The sequence below is a fragment of the Cheilinus undulatus genome, linkage group 1, assembly GCF_018320785.1.
Source record: "Cheilinus undulatus linkage group 1, ASM1832078v1, whole genome shotgun sequence".
Lineage (NCBI taxonomy): Eukaryota > Metazoa > Chordata > Actinopteri > Labriformes > Labridae > Cheilinus > Cheilinus undulatus.
Window position 1 is genome coordinate 24,134,890 of NC_054865.1, and position 14,794 is coordinate 24,149,683.

At 39.5% G+C, this 14,794-nt stretch overlaps 1 protein-coding gene across 1 annotated transcript in view; it reads right to left on the bottom strand.

Moving 5' to 3' along the window:
* ush2a (Usher syndrome 2A (autosomal recessive, mild)) overlaps positions 1-14,794 on the bottom strand; it is a 300,866-nt gene that overhangs the window by 101,579 nt on the left and 184,493 nt on the right. The window contains exons 59-61 of the mRNA XM_041790781.1: positions 14,246-14,459; positions 10,659-10,827; positions 10,332-10,553 (exon numbers count right to left, since the gene is read on the bottom strand). Coding sequence (XP_041646715.1) covers positions 10,332-10,553; positions 10,659-10,827; positions 14,246-14,459 — 605 coding nt within the window. The remainder of the gene's footprint in view (positions 1-10,331; positions 10,554-10,658; positions 10,828-14,245; positions 14,460-14,794) is intronic.

Genomic DNA, 14,794 nt, shown 5'->3' on the forward strand with positions numbered 1-14,794 from the left:
GGGACGAGAGAGACATGACAGAAGAAAAGAGAATGGCAAAGAGATAAAAGAGAGAAATGAAAGAGAGAAAGACGTAAAACAGGAAAAAGACATGAAAATGGATCTCAAATCAGTGCTTTTGTCAGCTCCAAATGTAGAGATTAAACAGCTACTTCAGTCATTGTCATCTTAAGTCTCTTATGTGTTTGTGAACTGACTTTGCCACCTTACACCCAGGCCTTTAGTTTCAGCCAATGAGCAAAAGCACTGCCCTTGATTTTTTAAACAGTCTGTCATTTTGAATAAAGTTTTTGGTATTGAATACCATTATTTTTGTCTTCACCGGGCTCCTGAGGGACTACTGTTCACGTGCTGCATCAATCTAGTAGGCTACAGGACTATCCAGGAGGGGTGAAGGTTTTTAATTCTTGTTTTCCTCCAACACAGTGACGGGTAAGTTCATGTAAAATCGTATACAGAGACCCAAGTCATGGCACACAACAGGAACTGCCGCTTGCATAGAGGCAATACATCTAGATGCTATCATGAATCAGCCATAAAAGCTGTAAGCTGTGAAGAAAGTATAGTCACTCACTCTGTCAGCCACTCAGTCACATACATACCCAGGTGTAGGGCTGACCTCAGTAGTAAGCCAGAAATACAATTTATATATTCAGATGATTTCAGTCATTTAGATAGGCCTACTTAAAAATATTCTGTTTCATTTTTACCAAGTTTGTCCCGCCTTATGCTACTAAGATAAATATCACACACTGCAAGCACTGACTCAAATTAATAAAGATCTGATGAAAAACTAAGGACTGAAGCAGTTCAACAAAGTGATCTGCAGTTTTTGTCTTCAAAGCTTGTAAATACCCTGTGTTGCACAGTTAAGCTCTGGACATCTTTTTCTTTAAGAATATGTGTGCTGCATAAACGTAAGTTGAATTTTTAAAAAGTTATGGGACTATAAAGACAAAAGAAAAAAAATAATTGGAAATTAAAACTCAAAGATCTTCATGTATTAAACAGAAAATATTAATAACTACGTTTTCTTTCATAAACTTGTTATCCCATCTCTTTGGGCCTAAAGAATAATAAAAAAATCATTCTGTGACAAAAAGGCTCCAAAATATTTACATTTTTACCAAAAAAAGTCCTTGTGCTTTTAGGATTTGAGTAATTATTTAAAGCACAGTGACTATGAAGGACAAATTATAGCCTCGTTGTGTCTCTTCCTCTCTATTATGGGTCATTCAGGCTATTGTTGGCTGTTTCAAAGTTCCTGCACACGTGCTGTTTAGCAAAGCATAACGTGACAACAGAACAGTCTACCATTGGTTGTCACAGCCTGGTTTGTATCCCCATTCTGGGATACACACCGACCAAATGGCAGCGGCTAACAGGCTAACTACAGGAACTATTGGAAAATGGATTATAAATGAATATAAAGACAACTAAAATCGAAATAACTGGAATAGATATATCTTTAAAGACCTCAGAAAGTCAGCTAAGTTCCAGGCTTGCTGAGAAATGTTCTGTAAGAGTTACAAAAGGGTGGATAACGTCATTAGAACGGCACAACAGAGGGCGTTCAGAGGAAAAAAACAAGTGGCTAGGGTTAGGGTTAGGGTTAACCAAATGGAGCGCTCCCAAACTATGTAAAGGCCTGGGATCTTTCAAGACCACTCTCCTAAATGATGCAGGCCACTCCATTCCCACCACCAACACCCTGGGCCCCCCCTCCCAAGCCCTGCATTTTAAGGCTCATTAAGGATTACTGTTAGGGTTTGCTAGGGTTAGGGTTAGCCAAACAGAGTGCTCCCAAACTATGTGAAGGCATGGGATCTTTTAAGACCACTCCCCTCATATTTACGGGCCACTCCATCCCCACTCACAATGCCCTGGGGCCCTTTCCCTAAGTCCTGCTTTTTTAGGCTTATTTAGGGTTAGGGTTAACCAAATGAAGTGCTCCAAAACCAAAACTATGTGAAGGCCTGGGATTTTCCAAGACCAGTCCCCTGATTGATGTGGGCCAATCAAACCCCACCCCCAAAACCCTGGGGCCCTGACCCCAAGTCCTGCTTTTTTAGGTGTATTCAGGGTTAGGGTTAGCCAAACGGAGTGCCCCAAAACTATGTGAAGGCCTAGGATCTTCCAAGACCAGTCCCCTGATTGATGCAGGCCACTCAAACCCCTATCCCCATTCCCTGGGGCCCCTCCCCCAAGCCCTGCTGTTTTAGGCTCATTAGGGTTACTGTTAGGGTTAGGGTTTGCTAAGGTTAGGGTTTGCCAAATGGAGTGCTCCAAAACTATGTGAAGGCCTGGGATCTTTCAAGACCAGTCCCCTGATTGATGCGGGCCACTCAAACCCCACCCCAACACCATGGGGCCCCTCCCCCAAGTCCTGCCTTTTGAGGCTTATTTAGGGTTAGGGGTTAGGGTTAGTGTTTGCTAGGGTTAGGGTTAGCGAAATGGAGTGCTCTTAAACTATGTGAAGGCCTGTGATTTTTCATGACCACTCCCCTCATATATACGGGCTACTCAAACCAAACTTCCAAGGCCTTCGGGCCCATCCTCCAAGTCCTGTGTTTATTTTAAAAATTATATCAATGAATGTTAGTCAATATTAACCTTGAATAAATTCACTTTAACAGTAACAAAACCAATAATAACACAGAGGAAATAAAAACAGCACTAATTCACACACACACACACACACACACACAGCCAGAGAGAGCAGACTGTCCTCATCACTTTGCTCCTGACAGCTTCTGTTTTGTACTTGCCAGTCATTAAAGTAAACCTAATAGAAAAGCCATCATCATAAATACATTAACAGAGAGAGAAATGTCTTCCTGTGTTCACAGAGCACTCGATCTTCCAAAGCAGCCAGACGCTGCTGTTTGGACTGCACTACTGTGGGCCATTTGCTACCAATCATTGATGAAGGGCTTTTGGCAATGATAAATACACACATGCATACCCAAATATCTTCACACACAGAGACACTCTGGATTAGATGACAGTATTTAGATAAAGCAATGAAAGAAAAGTAGATGATGAGTGTTTTCCTGCAGAAAAAAAAACAAATTCAGAAACATGTACAGAAACCAGACAGAGGAGTGGAGCACACATGCACCAAGTTGTAGAAATAAACTATGCACTCTCTGACATCCTTCCACACTCAAATGCATCCGCTCTCTCAACTCCGCCAGGCTCGGAGTGAGCTAGCTTAACTACTGGGATAATTTCCCTTCAGCAAATGGTCACTGTGCCCTTGAAAAACATATTTGATTATTACTTTTTCTCCCCCTCCTCTTTTTTTCTTTTAGCATCATCACAGCCATTTTCATCACGCGCTCTGATGATGGCACGGCAAGGCGCGTTAAGATAACACCCCGGCACCGGCAGGCTTTTAACACTTAAACGGTGAAAAGGGATATTCAGATTTGTCCTTGAACGTTTGGATGGGGCCTGCTGGGCTGGGACAGAGGGAGGGAGTAAGGGAAGGAGTTAAAGAAATGCATACATTTTTAAGATTCACTTACTTAAAAAAAAAGTGAGGTGGGGAGAGCATTTATGGTAGCACCCACAGTGAAAAATGGGGAGGGTGGGGTTGAAGGGCAGATAGAAGAGTTAAAAAAGTGTACACTATAAAGAAAAAGTGTGAAGGGGAAATGATTAGTGGAGCACGCGCACAGAGAGGCAGGGGACTTAGGGAGAGTCAGGGAGCAACGGGAGGCCAAAGACACCACACACATTCCTCTAAACACCGTCTAATCTTAGCTAAGTCCTAGCTAAACATCTTACATTCAGACTGTGAAAGAGAAGAAAAGAGGAGCAAATGAAGAGCTTAAAAGTTGGTCTTCAACCTGCAACACAGGAAGATGTGCTGCAGGAGAGCTGAGGCCCTCTGGTCCAAAAACAAACAGAATTTAATCTACTTGAAAGTGAAATGAAAGCTGTTCAAACAAACCGGCAGATTTGGGAAAGGGAGATTTAGCATGGAGACTTTGTGTTATTGTATAACAACCGGGGGATGCTGAGGAAAGGATTATTCATCATCTAAGTAATACCTGGACTAAAAATGGCCACAGTAGACGTTAGGCCTCTAATTTTGTACAGTACATAGATGCTACTTAACCAGATAAGCTTGAAAAAGACATTTAAAAAAAGCTATTCTACATGTCATAAACAATACTTACAATTTTTAGCTTGCAGAAAATATATTTTAAATTGAATAGTAAAGAGAATAGCAATAATTTGGCTGAAGTAGAAAGCTGTGCAGATTATGGCTGTATGATACCCATATTTTCACCTTACTGCAGCCTCACACAGATAGTCAATGGTTCACGTCATTGGAGCTTGGTCCAAGAATTATACAATCAACCTGTCATTCCAACATTAATGTAGAGTTGGGCCAATGTTCATCTTTGATTTTGACGCCTTTTTGGCCTTCACAAAAAGTTCCTTATGCAAATGAAAGTTGTGTTAGATGTACCTGTGAGAAAAAAAGACCCAGGTATTAATGTGGCAATGAATAGCAAGAGAACCACACATATTTGGACAGATGAGGAGACAATCTACGTAGTGTCAGCTGAAAGGAGCTATCCTAAAGAGGAATGTTAGGATTGTTGATTGTTCTAAATGTGACATAATAGCTTAACTTACTAAAGTTCAGCTAGCTGAAAGGGGGCATGTTAACACCAACTGCAGTGAAGTTGAACATACTTTCAATAGTAAATCAATTACCCCCAGGTATTTGGGAACTTGTACGCTTAGACAAGGACAGTAGTAATTCAAGCTATAACTAAAGCTCAACTTAACTGAGCATGTAAATGAACTGGGTGTCCTTCTTAGTACTACCAGTAGAGGTAGTGTGAGTCAGACAACACAAATCTTACTCTATACAGCTTTGAGTTTTTTTAAAGCTCTGTACAAAAAGTGGAAGATAAACATTTGTAGTAGACTGCTGTAAAACAAAAAATGTACTTATTTTAGACTACTGATGAAATAATGGTACTCTTTGGTTACACTCAGAGACGAGTAAAGCTACATGTCCAGCGCCGTCTTTTGTGGTGCTGGCAGCGCTCAGGAGCATCTCACCAGCAATTAATGTTACTTCTTGACAAAATATGAATACTGGTTTCCTTGATAGAATCTGACTGTAATGCTGTTTTAAAATAGCTCTGTGTGCTTCGTATTCCTGTATTTCAAGGAAATATCACACAGACAATGTAAAGGAATCCTGAAGGTAATGAATGGTTTTCAAATGAGAGTGCTTCAAACGCGGGGACAAAAACAGCTGATACTGAAGGCCTTTTTTCAGCCCATGGTGCTGAGCACTCTGAGCACAGAATGCTGTACTACATTTGTTTTGAATTAGAAATCAGCACTGCCAGCACCAAAAAAAGCCAACTATATGGACACAGGCCCTAAGTGTTGGGTTTGTACCAACTTACACTACAAACTTGGAAAATTGTAAAAACTTGTTTTGCTAAGCTCTGATAAGAAGGAAAAGTTGGCCCTTCCATGCAGTCAAAGCATCGTGAGAGAGTGAATAGCACTGATCATGCCACAGTGGAATAAAAAGGCACTGACTGGCTGTTACGCACCATCCTGGAGGAAAAAAACAAAATTAAAGTAAAAAACTTCACTAAAAAAGAGACAGTGTAGTAAAAATCTGAACAGAAAGACACTTCAAAATTTTCCTCTATAACTATTCACAATTTAATGCCATTTTATTGCATCACATTGGTGTGCAAAGGCCTTCAGTGGCTCATTCAGCTTGAGTCGTGTTGCTTCTCACCCTGATGCTATTTCAGCTGATTTAAAAAGGTTTCCTGGCTAAGATAGTCCATTCTTGAACATGTGAGTGCTCATAATCCTGTGTGTTGGGTATTTCTTCATGGGCATGTGGTCTTTTGTGTGTAGATGCACGTTTATTTGTGTGGTTGTCTTTTATTGTGTTGTGTTAGTAGGTTGGATCTGTGTGTGTGTGTGTGTGGGTGTGTGTGTGTGTGTGTATCTACATGTGCACACAAGCCTGTACGTGTGTCTGTTGCCAGACGGCTGTCTCCTGGCATTGCTGTTCCCCTGCAGTGTGTGTGTATGGTTGTTGACAGTGTGGACGGTAATGTGTGATAGATCGCACTTCAGGGACCCCATAATCACATCAGCCTAACCTAGTCTATCAGCTGGGCACAATGGGATACCCTTCACTCCTCCTTTAATCTGCTCCATCTAGCTCTTCACCACTCCTCTGTTCTCTCCTGTTTTTTTAACCTAATTTTTCTTTTTTCTCTGGCTTTCTCACAATGTCCTTTATCTGATTCATATTCAATATTTCAGAATTCTTTCTTTTTCTTACAGTTTTTCTTACTCTTTAATTTTCACTCAAAAGTATATTACTCACACTAAACTGTAGTTTGTTTGTAGTCTCTTGTTTCTTTTACTTATTTAGATTTCTTTGTTAAATTTTGTTCAAATGTTTGTATTCATATTAGAATTTTTAGTTATATTAACTTAAAAGTAAAGGTTCTGTTGCTTTATCTTGCTTACTTTCTTTCTATTTTTTCTTTCCACATATCTGTCTCTCATATGTCGTTAAAAATACAAAACCCTAGACATGGTGAGAGGCAGCGTTGAGAGTCAACAGTGCCAAGGTTAAGTAGACTATCCCTATAATAGGTGCTTCTGTGTGCATGTTGAGCATTTGAGTGTGAGTGTCTGGAAACAGACGTGTGGGGTCGAGGTTGCATAGCCGGCCTTAGGGCACCCCGACAGCGCCGTGCACACGGCAAATGGCCCTTAGCCTTGCTAGTGCCGCTAGCCCTATGATCCATCATACCATATGTTCTCAATGGGGAAGCTAAAGCTAATGACTGATGAGTGGATCGGACTGGGGCACATAAAGAAAGGAAGGGGGAAGGAGAAAAAGTGGTGTGGAAAGAGGAGGAGCAAGAAGCCAGAAGAGGAGGTGGGGAAACAAGTTGAAGAGAATGAACAAAGACGATAACAAAGGAGCAAAGAAGATGTTTAATAAATAAAAGAGATGGAGAGGAAATGGAAGTGAGGAGCATATGCACTCCATGGGAGGCCACCTCAAATGAAGGATGACCATCATATAGCCTGCTCAGAGAGATAGAGGGAGAAGAGAAGTGTCGATGTGACAGTACAGAATAAATGAACTCTTTCAAAAGAAGTTTTATCAACAGATTTATGGAAAAAGCAGGACTGTCAAAAGATTTCTTTTTTTAATCATGATTAAACTCAAGAGTTTTGTAGTTAATCGTGATTAATCACACCCTTTTTATCTAATTTTAAAACTTCTTTTGTGTCATATAGGATTTTTCTGCTGTCTTAAAGACCCTGTAAAGTGAAATCCAAAATGTGTATCTTAACACACTAGATATGTTGGAATATGGTTGCTGTAAACATGTGAAAACACTGAGCTCTACATGTGACTGAATCCTGGATTTAGACCTTTTTTTTTAGAATTTTTTCACCTCTTTCCTGGCTTGGTTTCATGTGGGCGGGGCCAATATGTGGGCTCATGATGTCACGAGCCCACAGTAGGGAGTGACCCCACCCCTGTAACACTACAATATCAATATAAAATCATGGAGCAGTTCATCTCAGTACAGTCTGTTGTTAGCTGATGTCACTGCCTTTATTGAAAGTTAACAGTCAGTTAAAAGCTGTTTTTTTGCTCATTGTAGGCAAATCTATCACCCACAGTGGTCTATGGATCATTTAAAGTTTCATAACAGAGATCTGAGCCAGAAAACTGACTTTGTCTCTTCTTCTAGGGTCAACAAAAGGTCAGGGGGCAGGCTAATGGCATGAGTGCTTTCCTCAATTCAGATTTCAGCATTTTTTTAGTCTAAGAGGATCATATTTCTCTGTAGTGGGCGTGGCTTGAGCTCATTCAACAGACATGCCCACACCTGGAGCAGATTTTACTGCCTCATTTTTCATGGTTTTTAAGCTTAATTTTAAAAAAACTAGAGATGTTTTATCTGACTGAAATTTGGCCTTGGGGTTCATAACACAGTGACCTGTCATACAGCAAACCTAAATAAAGATCTATTTTCACTTTACAAGGTCTTTAAAGTAGGGGTAAATTACTTCCTGTTTGGATACAGCTCTTATGGGTAGATTTAAAATCATGAAATTTACTTAACTACCAAAAAAGTGCTCGTCATAGATTTAAAAGGCTATAAGAGGACATTAAAAGGTTAAATGTTTGAGAACAAAAGGTACAGATAACTTTTGATTTGTCCACTGAGTTGTCTGAGTTTTTAAAGTGAAATGAGACATTAAGGTGCAGTGGTGGACTTATTTACATCACTGTAGCTGCAGAGAGACATAGACGTTGGTTAACCAAAGTGTGCTGAAGAGGCATAAGGCATGCAGTTAATCCTGAGTAAAAAAATGAGTGCACTAATTGTGGATCATAGTCAGTTGAGATCAATGCGATTAATCTTGACAGCCCTGGAAAAAAGCAATAGAAAGAAAATGTGATTTTTGGGATCCTGCAAAGTGGAATAATAACTTCAACAGCCAATAAAAAGTCATATGAAACATAAATTAGTGCTTTCAAAAGATCACAATATTAAATCACATTTCATCTAAAAAATTCTGTAGTTAATTTCAATAAATCACATCCTCTATATCAGATTTTTAAAATCCACTATTTTGCATTAAAAACTGTTTTTGTGTCATCTTTTTATTTTTCTACTTAAACTAATGATAATTGACTCTGATTGTATACAGGACATGTTTTTTAAACTTTATTTCATCTTTGAAATGAACAATTAAACAGCATAGTAAAAACAATATGCAAAGCACAAGTGAGTGGGATACATACAGCAGTTTTGATACAACCATAAACATCTTTGTCCCTATTAGGGGATTTGATGAGTTTTATAAGAAGTCCATTATCCCATTTCTTTGTAAATTCTGATTGTTGAATCATCAGAATGTGAATGTCTCTCCATTTCATAGACCTCATCTATGATTTTTCATCCAGAGTCCCAGAGAAGGGGGGATCCGCTTTGCACCGTTTCCTCATAACTGCTTTCTTAGCTGCAGCCAGTAAAATTTTAGCCAATTATTTGTCCTCACATTGAACATTATTCATTGTCAGATTACCTAGATATAACACTGTAAATTTCTTTAATTATTCATAACCTAGCACTACTTTCTACAGACTACCTATTATAGGTACTTCAGAGAGTTTACAGTAAACTTTAACACAGAAAAAAGAACCTGTTATGGGTTAAAAGGAAATATGGAAACAGTAATAAGGTAAATGTTTGTAAATACAAGGTGTAGATTACTTTTAAAGTTAAATGTGAGATTAAGGAGCAGTGGTGGACTTATTTTACACCAGTGTGACTGCAGGGAGATGCTGACATGGATTAACCAAAGTGTGATTTATCAGGATTAAAAAAATTGTGCACAAATTTTGTGATTAATCTTGACAGCCCTGATATAAATAAAGTTTCATGGTTTATTTACTTTGTCAGAACCTTTGTCAGCATTCACATTTTTGTGGGGATGCTGTGATCTTGTGTCTGCCATTGTGCATTTGTGTTTGCAGATAGACTAATGAAGTACTATAGACCTGTCCATATGGGGCCATTGTTTATGTGTGATGAATAGAGTCCACGTGTCTTTCTCTGGCACTCGACACTAAGCAAACCCTGCTGAGGACACCCTGTTGACTCTGTTTGTGTGTGTTTGCGTGGCTGAATGTGATATGTCTATATGTATGAAAGTGTTAGTCTACGTGTGTTGGTGTGTAGGAGAGAGAATGAGTGTGTATTTGTCCTGCTGTGTGCTTGGCAGTGCCCTCAACGGTGCCATCCCGAGTGTGTTTCATCATCATCTGCCATGACAAAGATGTCTAATGACACACACATACATTCACTGCACACATACACACACACAGTCCCATCTGTGCCATGGTATCTGGGTGCTTTGGGACACTGCGGGAGAGGAAGAAGGGGAAACGACCCCACGTTCCTGCACCATGTGTCTACCTCAACACTCTTTAGTTCACTTTCTTCTACTATTACTCTAAAATTTCCCGTTTTAGGTTTTAAACAATAAGATGTTAGCTGAGACAAAACTGGGACAAGGCCAGTAGTTTTCTAGATCAGGGAGGGACTTTTTGTTGATTACATTCTACAATAAAGGCTGCTAAAGACAAAACACTTTTACATTTAAAAACTTAACCTAGTGTACCTTTTGGTCAAAAGATTTAACTAAATTAGATTATTCTGTTTAAACAAGATAGTATTCCAACAACAGTTTGTTTTTGTATTGCTTCCTTGACTCACCTGGGCGATATGAATGCACTTCCCCCTTCCCGGCATCACCGCAACACACCTGTGTCTCATCTACAATCCGGCCTCCACAGCATTGGACCTTGTAGCCGTCATGAAGGCTCCCACCGCAGCAGAGCTGGCCACCCCTCATGGAGTAAGGAACCCCCCCACAGCAGCTGTCACCGGGCCCCACTGAGACCCGGCCCTGTGAGTGGTCAGGACAGCAGTTTTCATCTGTGAAGACAAGGACAGATGAAGGAAACACTTGAACAACATGGAAGGAGCAATCAAGCAGAAAAGAGCTAATCCCATGTAAGTGTGAAACGGTTTGACTCTCACTAGTTTCTACATGGATGTAGTATCCTCCACAGCACTGATGGTCAGAGAGGGCTGGGACCAGTTTGCCATCACAACATACTGGATTAGAGGAATTACTCAAACTCAGGTAACGGCCTTCACAGCAGTGATGATGGGGTAACTTGTTGTACAGATTTCCATTGCAGCAGACCTGGTTGAAATGTACACATAATAAAAAACATGAAAACTAGAACGATACAAAGTAATAATCATAATTAAAGGCTTTTAGATTGATTACTTGCTATGCGAAGACATTAGAAACATAACAAGCCGATGTTTTGTCATGTTTCTAGATGATCAACCCAAGCTTCCAGAGTTTAATTTTAACACTTTCTTCAGCTTATCAAGGGTAAATTCACAAACTACTTCAATCTGGTGATGTTGTTTCAGTCTCCCCACCCACCCACCAACACAACACACACTCTACTCCTCTGTTGACTGAATGCAGCTTCTTGCCATGCCCTCTATCTTTGCCTCATTCCCTCCTCATAACCAGAATGTGTTTAAAGTCTCAAAATTTTCCCTTTATTAAATTCTAAGAATCAATTTTATACCATCTGAGCTGCATTCACTAACAAGGATTGTTGTTGATGACAAAACAGATAACTGAAAAGAGACTGTGACAGAGGTAGAGTTAAGTAAATGGGAAAAATTGCACATTAATAGAGATGGCCACCCATGGGGGGGGGCGGGGGGCATGAAGAAGAGAGCTTTCTGGGGCTCAGCTAAACTGGAGGCCCATGGAGGTCAGCAAAATCATTCAACCACTCTTATCAAAGCAACAAAAAAGTGAATTTCATTTATTTATATTGTAGTACAGTATAGCATTTTCAATATTTAACCTATTTTCTTGAAAGAGAATTACCTATTCTGGTATTGTTACCATTGTGGGTGGGCACATTAAACATTGGGGAAACTAATGTCAGACTTCATAGCTTAGCCATGTTGTGCACAAATGCCAGGATACCAGAGAATAACATTGAAGGAAATGAATAACTTTAAGGGAAAAAAATGTTTGTTATTGCAGAATTAAGGTGAAAATTGGCTGAAATGGGTTTAAATTGGCAACAGTGGTTAAAAGTGGCATAGACTAGCTTAAAGTAGGAAAAAAAAATGGGTTGTAAAAATGGTGAAAAGCAGTTACAATGGCTGAAATGTGTTATAAGTTCCAAAAATTGGTGGAAATAAGTGGTGAAATATGGTTAAAAGAGTGGTAAAATTGGTTAAAAGAGGCACAAAAGGGATAAAGCAGCAAATATTGGTTGAGAAGGGATAAAAGTGGCAAAAAAATGACAGAACATATGGTGAAAAGCTGTAAAAAAGGTAGCAAAAGTTGTTTAGAAGTGGATAAAGTGGCTAAAATAATTTTAAAGTTGGCTAAAAGTTGCAAAAGGTGCCATAAAATTTGGCTAAAATTGGCAAAAATGGTTGGTAAAACTGGTCAAAAGTGGCAGATATGGGTGGTTAAGGAAGTAAAAAGGGTTAAAAGTAGTAAAAATTTGCAAAGTGGCAAAAATGGGTTCAATATGAGGAAAATGTGGCAAAATAGGCGGAAACAGTGATGACAAGGGGCTAAATAGTGGCACAAATAAATAATCAGAACTCCATAATAGCAGGACATTCTTTTCAACTCTAAAAAAAGTATTTTTTCACCAGGACGATAGCACCATTGCTACTGATCCAACACATATGCATTGACATCATCAACAAATCAAAACTGGGCAGAGTCCATTCTCTGCATTTTTTAGGGGCCCAGACAATTCTGTGAGTGAGCCCGTCAATAGATGAACTGGTATTTAAACTTTGGATATCATATCTTTGTGTGTGTATGCAGGCTTTAATGTGTCAGTATTTAGCGAGAGGCAGACAGGCACAGGTGGAGGAGAGAACAAGGCACATTATCAACTTATTAATTCATGTGATTTGAGTTGATTTCTGAAGTGAATAAAATAATAAATGTTGAAGCCAAGGGAATTTTCAGCATGTTTTCATTCAGATTGCAAAGTTGCTATGAACAACTGTGTGATGTGAACAATCTGGAAATTATAATATATTACAATGTTTTTTTCTTAATTCATTAATCAAAATCAAAGTGTTATTTGACAGCACCAATGAAAAAAAACACAGACAAACAAAAACGAAAACAGAGAACTTTGACATTAAGAAGAAGGTCCCTGAGAACAGCAAATGGCTTTCAAGTTTTCATTTATATAGCAGCATATTGGAAATGCTATCTCAACCTAACTTTCAATTAGTCCACAATTATATACCGATGTAAATAATAAAATAATTAAACAAAAAGATAATTTTTTGGCCTTTTTTGCTTAATTTAGATAGAATCACTAGCAAGTGGGGAAAGACATGCCCCATCCATTGCCAAAACCGGAAATTGATCCTGCAACCAGTTGAGGACCATGGCCTCTGTTCATGGGCACCTGCTCCACCCACTGAGCTACACCGGCACCTAATAAGAATGGGTAAGTTATAAAAAACACCGTGTCCCCTACGATGTGCACCTGGCTGTAAATATGTTTATTTCTGCAGTCAAAATCTAAAATTTAGCATGGGTTTAACAAGACTTTCAGTCTTGGAGCAAGACTCATGTGGACAATAGAGGACCTGCAGTTTTTTGCGCTAAAGCATTTGCTTTATTTTTTAACACCAGGGGTTGTCACTTGAATGTAATGAACAACAAACTTATGAATCATCCTAAAAGTATATGATCTAAGATTGAAGGAGACTCTGCATTTGTCCCTTGTATTGAAAACTACTGTGTGAAATGCAGTAGAAGTGTTTTTGGAATTTGTTTTAAACTGGCATTTTTTCCACTTAGATTATAGAAAGGTCTCATGCCTGTCTGTGAGTATATGTGTTAATGTTGGGTGCTGCGGGGCCAAATGTATGTGTGGTGGTTTCACTGTGCCAACTTGGCATTCATTCAATGACACAAGGATGGAGTGAATGCAGATGACAAGTTAATCTGTTTCGAGGAAATAATCACTGAGAAGATGACATCCATCTCCCTGGTACTGTGAGTTGAAAGAGGAAAAGTTAGAATGCTTATTTGTCATGATTCGTCTCCATATATATGAGTCTGACGTCTGAATCCTGAGGGAGTACACAGCAGCAATGTATTCTCCATTTATGAGAAATGAGCAGCCAAAATAAAGAATCCTGAACCTGTATCTCATTCTACATAACACATTTGTTGAATTGTTATGGTATTAATGATTACTCATGACAAAAGAAAAAGAGGCTCTTGTTTTCAGGTGAAAAGTGGGAAGAGGATTAAAGCAGAGAAAGATGAAAAACTGAACATAGCAGAACAGAAAGAACAAAAAATTTTAAAAAACAGTATATACCAGTATACCTACAACAAAGCCCATTTACACAGTGCACACAGAGTTGTGCGTGGTTCAAGGTAATACTTTTGACTTAACACATTACTAAAAATACTGTCCTGCCCCTAGAATGACCAAAACTGTATTGTTTTTGCCTTTTGATGCCATATAGGATTATTTGTTTCCCTACCTGGGCAGAAGAAATCAAAATCAGCAGAAAATAATCACCTGGCTCTCAGGGTGGAAGCAGGATGTCCCACATACACCATAGGTGGCAGGACACTGCAGGTAGGAACATCTGAACCTTACACCACCTGCACCTCCTGACTCTTCACCAGCAGAGGACATGACAGCGCATGACCTCAAAGTCCGTCTTAAGACCTCATAGCCCAGCATGATCCCATTGGGTCTGCCCGGACGAGACCAATCCAACCTCACCGCCCTGATGGTGAGAGTGAGAGGGGGAGCAAGGACAGATAAAGAAGGGGGGAGAGGACATGGGTGTGTGAGCTCCTTCACACTCATTTCACACTGTAGAGAGACACACAAAAACTTTGTCTGACACACATGCATTCATGAATGATAAATGCCTGACAAAGTTGAGTCACAGTGTCAGGGTGTGTGTATCTTTACACACTTCTCACTATTGATTTTCCTCTTTTTTATCTCTGACACCGTTGGCAAGAAAAGACCTGTGTAGTAACACACAGAGTTACAATGTCCACAGTTTCCTGGTAAGAAAATCAACCAAAAATGATCGCTTCCCTCTGGTAAATT